The sequence below is a fragment of the Ursus maritimus genome, unplaced genomic scaffold, assembly GCF_017311325.1.
Source record: "Ursus maritimus isolate PB19 unplaced genomic scaffold, ASM1731132v1 scaffold_14, whole genome shotgun sequence".
Classification (NCBI taxonomy): domain Eukaryota; kingdom Metazoa; phylum Chordata; class Mammalia; order Carnivora; family Ursidae; genus Ursus; species Ursus maritimus.
The window spans coordinates 47,969,504-47,975,260 of record NW_024423786.1 but is presented as its reverse complement, the minus strand read 5'-3'; the positions used below and the strand labels follow the sequence as shown (position 1 = coordinate 47,975,260).

Here is a 5,757-nt window from a genome sequence, read left to right as displayed (position 1 = left end):
CTGGAGCCCAGGCCGTATCCACGGTAACCCAAGGGCTGAGAAAACCACCTTCCACATCATCGCTATAATATTCTTCAGAATCAGAACAGGAGCAAGCATTTATTTAGGACTTACTGTATGTCTACAGGGTTCTAAGCACTTACCGAATATTAGCTCATTGACTCCTCTTACAAACGCATGAGGAAGATGTCACTATCCTTTCCCTTTGGACAGCGAGGTTAAGTAGCTTGTGCTAGGTTACTCCATGGGATCTGCACCTGGAGCTTGCTGTGCCCTGTGGACGAGCCCTCCTATCTCCAGGGTGACACAGTGGCGGCTGACTTGGCTTTGGTCTTAGGGTTCCATCTGAGTGGAAACATCCGGGAGCTGGGGGGCCCTGGAGAGCCCGAGCGCCTCTACCACGTCTCCATCAGCTTTGACCGCTGCAAGATCACGTCTGTGAGCTGCGGCTGCGACAACCGCGACCTCTTCTACTGTGCCCACGTGGTGGCCCTGTCTCTGTACCGCATTCGGCACGCGCGCCAGGTGGAGCTGCGGCTGCCCATCTCCGAGACGCTCTCGCAGATGAACAGAGACCAGCTGCAGAAGTTCGTGCAGTACCTTATCAGCGCCCACCACACCGAGGTGCTGCCCACCGCCCAGCGCCTGGCTGACGAGATCCTGCTGCTGGGGTCCGAGATCAACCTGGTGCACGGTAAGGGCCCCCCGGGGCCTGATGGGGGTGGCACCCGTCTTGGAGTCCTCGCGCCCCTGTGATCCTTGTGTGGTGGTGGGGAGAGCGCCGTTGCCTGAAGTCAAGGTCACACACCTACTAAGTGGCAGATCCTGGATCTGACCTGGCCCCGGGCATGGGGGAGCTTCAGCCCCAGGGTGGGGGTGCCCCGAGAGCACAGGAGCCGGCCTGAGTGTGGGTGGGTGGAGGGCATGAAGGGTATGTGTGGAGGTTGGTGGGTGTCAGGGGTGGGGTACAGATGGCGGATAGAGTGGCAGGTGTTGTGAGCTCTTGGGAGAGTTTGGAGCTAAAGAGGTGGGCGGATGGGGTAGGATGGAGGGTGGGGGGCTGCATGAGCAGTGGGTGCGCGGATGGATAATTGAGGATGGCCATGGGGGGATGATGGGGTGCGGGGTGACCTGCTGTGTGGAAGAGCGGATGGGGGGGACGGATGGATGGTTAAGGAGGACGGTAGGTGAACGCAGATTTGGCAGGAAGTGACCGCGGGGCCGGTGGGAGGGGCTTTGATTGGGATCAAGGTGGACTGGTGGGGGTGGACAGAGGGGACTGGTGGGAGATTGGAAACCCCAGCCTCACTTTCCCTCCCTCCCGGCAGGTGCCCCAGACCCCACGGCGGGCGCAGGCATCGAGGACGCCAACTGCTGGCACCTGGACGAGGAGCAGATCCAGGAGCAGGTGAAGCAGCTGCTGGCCAACGGCGGCTACTATGGCGCCAGCCAGCAGCTGCGCTCCATGTTCTGCAAGGTGCTGCGCGGGCGCGGGGGGCGCGGAGGCCGGGGACTGGAGGCCCTGGCCCGGCGCCCCGCCCCCTCCTCACCGCCCGGCCCTGCCCCCATCCGGTAACAGGTGCGGGAGATGCTGCGGATGCGGGACTCCAACGGGGCGCGCATGCTGATCCTTATGACCGAGCAGTTCCTGCAGGACCCGCGCCTGGCGCTGTGGCGGCAGCAGGGCGCTGGGATGACCGACAAGTGTCGACAGCTGTGGGACGAGCTGGGTGAGGCCTGGCCCGAGGCGCGAGGGGCGCAAGGGGGCTTGGGCGCCCGGCGGGCTCTGGCTACCAGGTCGTGCTCGCCGCACCGTCAGCGTCTGGCCCCTGGATCTCTTCCGAGTGCACTAGCACCTCTGGTGCGGGAGGCACTGTACGGGTGCCCGGGCTGGGCAGGAAGCAAGGGACTGAACCCCTGTGCTGGCGGAGCTGACACCCGGTGGGGCAGACAGATGCATTAGCCCTTTTCTGTAAGGGCAGATAACAATAGTCGCTTTGGCTTTGTGGGCCATTGGTCTCTGTCAGGGCTACTCAATCTTGCCCACTGTCGCAGAAAAGCAGCCACAGACATGCCACCAGATGGGCATGGCGGCATTCTAATAAAATTGCCTTTACAGGCACTGTTTATGGGCAGTTCATAGAATTTTCACAAGTCACAAAATATTCCTCTGATGTATTTTTCCCCCACCATTTAGAAATGGAAAAGTAAATCTTAGCTTGCAGGTCATTCAAAACCAGGTGGCGGGTTCAATTTTATCCCGGGGCGGTAGTCTGCTGACCCCTGTGATACATGGTGGTAAGTGCTATAGGGGAAAAAATAGCCAGAGGAGTCTAACAGCCTGGGTTCGAATCCTGGCTTCCCTCTTCCCAGCTGTGTGCCCTTGAGCGACTGCTTTTACCTCTCTGTGCTGTAACGTGAAGAGACTGGGTTTTGCAGTTGCAACCTCAGAGGCTCGAGACGAGGGGTGAGCAGAGACCAGTGCCCAGCACACAGTAGGCGCTCCACACGTGTGTGTGGCTCCTGTTGGCGTGAACGCCGAGACTCCCTCCTGCCCATGTTCACCGGCTGCCCTCCGTCCCCAGGGGCCCTGTGGGTGTGTGTCGTCCTGAGCCCCCACTGCAAACCGGAGGAGCGGGTGAGCTGGCTCCAGCTGCTTGGCAAGTGGGACCAGCTGGACGTGTGCCCACTGGAAGAGGGCAACTACTCTTTCGACGGGCCCAGCCTGCAGCCCACCATGGCCCTCAGCCCAGGTAGGAGAGGGGCCCGCAGCCCTTGCCTGTCCTCGCCACTAGGAGAGAGTGAGTGCCCAGGCAGGGGCGGCCGGCGGCTGGAGGCCCATGAAGTGAAATGCTTAAGACACTGGTAGTTCTGGGCTGGTCTCCCAACTTGGCCTCCTCCTGGCCGTGGAGGCGGAGGTGGGGGTCCTGAGAGAAAAGGAAAAAGATACTGAGAAGAGAGAGGCAGAGATGGAGGGAGAGAGAGAAAGGGGGAGAGAGGCAGAGGGAAGAAAAAAGGAATGGAGTCCGGGGAGGGGGCAGGGCAGGCTGGACAGACACGGGGACGGTTATTCAGCCTCCATTGTCCATGGGCGTGAAGGGCTATAATAGCTCCCCCAGCGCACACACACGTCTTTGAAAGGCTGTTTAAAGCATGTGGGGAGACGCCACCCCCATCGCTGTGCCCAGAGTCTAGTCCCGAGCTGGCGCTCGGTCAGGGGAGCTGGCGCTCGGTCAGGGGAGCTGGCCTCAGGTCAGGGGAGCTGGCGCTCGGTCAGGGGAGCTGGCGCTCGGTCAGGGGAGCTGGCGCTCGGTCAGGGGAGCTGGCGCTCGGTCAGGGGAGCTGCCGTGCCCTCCAGGCCGGCTCTCTACACTGGAGTGACGCCCACCTCCAGAGGATCCTGGCCAGCGACTCCTATGGCCCCAGCCTCACAGGCAACGTGGGCAGTGAAAAGCCAACCTTTGACCCCCAGGGCCGCCCACTGTGGCTGGGCGAACCCTTCCCCACCGCCTGCGCCCGTGTGGACACCCTGCGCGCCCACGGGTACCCCCGCCAGGCCCTGCGGCTGGCAAGTGCCATCGTCAACACACTCCGGCTGCAGCGGCGGCATCAGCTCGAGAGCTACAAGCAGCAGAAAAAAGGTGGGTGCCACGACGGTCCTATTCCCCCGGGGCTGTAGACATGGAGGCCGACTGCTGGGTGCGGTGGCACCCCTGACATCTGGGGGTTCCGCTCCGGGTCCCGCCAGGAAAGCCAGGCCACCCGAAGGAGTCTTGAGCCAAAAAGAATTTAATACAGGGGATTGAGGGCTCACGAAAGTACCGGAAGCGCTGCGGGATTGAAAGTCAGGGAAGCCACACGCAGGTTCAAGAACTCGAACTTCAGAAGCGCAAGGATTGCAGTACCCGGGTGCCAGTGCGCTCAGCAGCCTACAGCCCCAGCTGGGGGGCCGCTCCCAAGAAAGCACTCAGGTTTTGCTGGCAAAACCTCCTGTCTGTGCCCTGCAGACAGCCGCACACCTGCTCACGGAGGCTGCGGGAGAATCAGGGCCTCCTCCTGTCCCAGCAACCGCGTCTCACACAAAGGAGCCTGGGACTCGTAGTTTTTAAGCCTCCAGCCCCTGTGGTACGGGGCAGGTGCCAGTCACAAGTCTTTCAGGAACAGGGACCCAGTGTGCCCAGATCTTCCAATTTTTCAAGACAGGCCAGCAATCTGCATTATGTGATGTGCAATTTACTGATTTTTTAAACATGGGCAACAAATTCAAATTTGTGTTAGGGAAAGAAAAGCCACACTGTGTGGGCCAAGAAAAGAACATGTTTGTGTTGGAGCTATGGGGAGGCAGGAGGGAGGCCACCAGTTTCGTTGTCTGGGGCTGATGGGTCAGTTATCGGGAAATTGCACCCTGAGTGTCATGGAACCCTGGGGGACCTGGGACCCCAGCAGAATCCAGCCCCAGTCTTGAGGCACAGGGAGAGCCCCCCCAGAGCAGGTGAGAGCTATGCTGACATCTTACAGAAGTATAAGAGTTTCCCAAGAGAAGGGGAGGGAGGAACAGCGTTCCAGGTAGCAGGAACAGCAGGGGCAGGAGCCCAGGGACAGGAAAGAGCCAGGCTCATGGGAGGAGATTGGAGAATGGGGCTTTCAGATGGGGCAGGTGGCCCCTGAAAGCTCTGAAAGCCAGGTGGGCTCAAGAGAGGTGGGAGGGAGGAGAAAGTCCGTGGGTGCATATTTTCGAAAGCACCCAGTTTCACTCCTGTGTCCCTGCCTGGCCGAGGTCTGGCTGTGGGACAGGAGGCCAAGGCTTTGGGGGTGAGGACTGCTACAGATCTCACGGGCAGACAGGATAGCTGCTGGGTGGGCGTGTAGTGGGCGGGCACTGGGAGGCTGGGCTGGGGGTTGGAGGAGAGAAAACCCCCCTACCTAGACTTGTGGGGAGCAGGCACTGAGCCCCTCAAACTGCCTGCAGAGCTGCTGCAGAAAGGTAACACCTGCATCACCAACACGGAAGGATGGGTGGGCCACCCCTTGGACCCCATTGGCTGCCTCTGCAGGGCGCTCCTGGAAGCCTGCCGCCTGGAGGAGGAGACCCTCGCCCTTTACCCAGGTACCCACATTGGGGCCCCCAGCGAGGAAATGGGACATTTCCCCTTCCCCCTCCCCAGCCCAGAACCCCGAGAAAGTGGGGCTACGCTCTTCTCCTTGGTCAGGTCACAGCCCCTGGCCAGTGCCAGGAGCCAACAGACTTCGCTCCTCCTGAAAGCAAGGCCACCACAGACCCAGCTATCTGCTGGTAGAACGTGTCTGGTCAGTGCTGGGAGCTGCTGGGTTCCCCCCTAAACCCAAGCGCCCAGTCTCCATGTTTGAGTTGAAGAGCCCCGCCCCCCTCCAGCGACCCTGGTACCCGTTTCCCACAGACTCGGGCCCCGAGAAGCGGAAGGCAGCCTACCAGCACGTGCCGGTGCCCGGGAGCCCCGGGGAGTCCTACTTGGCGCTGGCCCTGGAGGTGGCCCTGCTGGGCCTGGGGCAGCAGCGGGCCCTGCCCGAGGGACTGTACGCTCAGGACAAGGTGGTGCGCAGTGAGGAGCAGCTGCTGGCCCTGCTGGAGGAGGTGGAGCTGGACGAGCGGCTGGTGCAGGTGCTGCGCAAGCAGGCGGGGCTGCTGCTGGAAGGTGAGGCCCCGCCCCCAGACCGGGGCTGGGGGGGAGGGGTCCTGCCCCTGTCCTCTAGTGGCCTGGTGGCTGCTGGATCAGGAGG

General features: G+C 61.6%; 1 protein-coding gene across 1 annotated transcript in view; it reads left to right on the top strand.

Annotated features, from left to right (window-relative positions):
- Positions 1 to 5,757, top strand: part of ZSWIM4 (zinc finger SWIM-type containing 4) — a 19,914-nt gene that overhangs the window by 5,217 nt on the left and 8,940 nt on the right. The window contains exons 5-9 of the mRNA XM_040629212.1: positions 1,580 to 1,730; positions 2,586 to 2,805; positions 3,343 to 3,641; positions 4,970 to 5,107; positions 5,418 to 5,672. Of these exons, the coding sequence (XP_040485146.1) occupies positions 1,580 to 1,730; positions 2,586 to 2,805; positions 3,343 to 3,641; positions 4,970 to 5,107; positions 5,418 to 5,672 (1,063 nt within the window). The remainder of the gene's footprint in view (positions 1 to 1,579; positions 1,731 to 2,585; positions 2,806 to 3,342; positions 3,642 to 4,969; positions 5,108 to 5,417; positions 5,673 to 5,757) is intronic.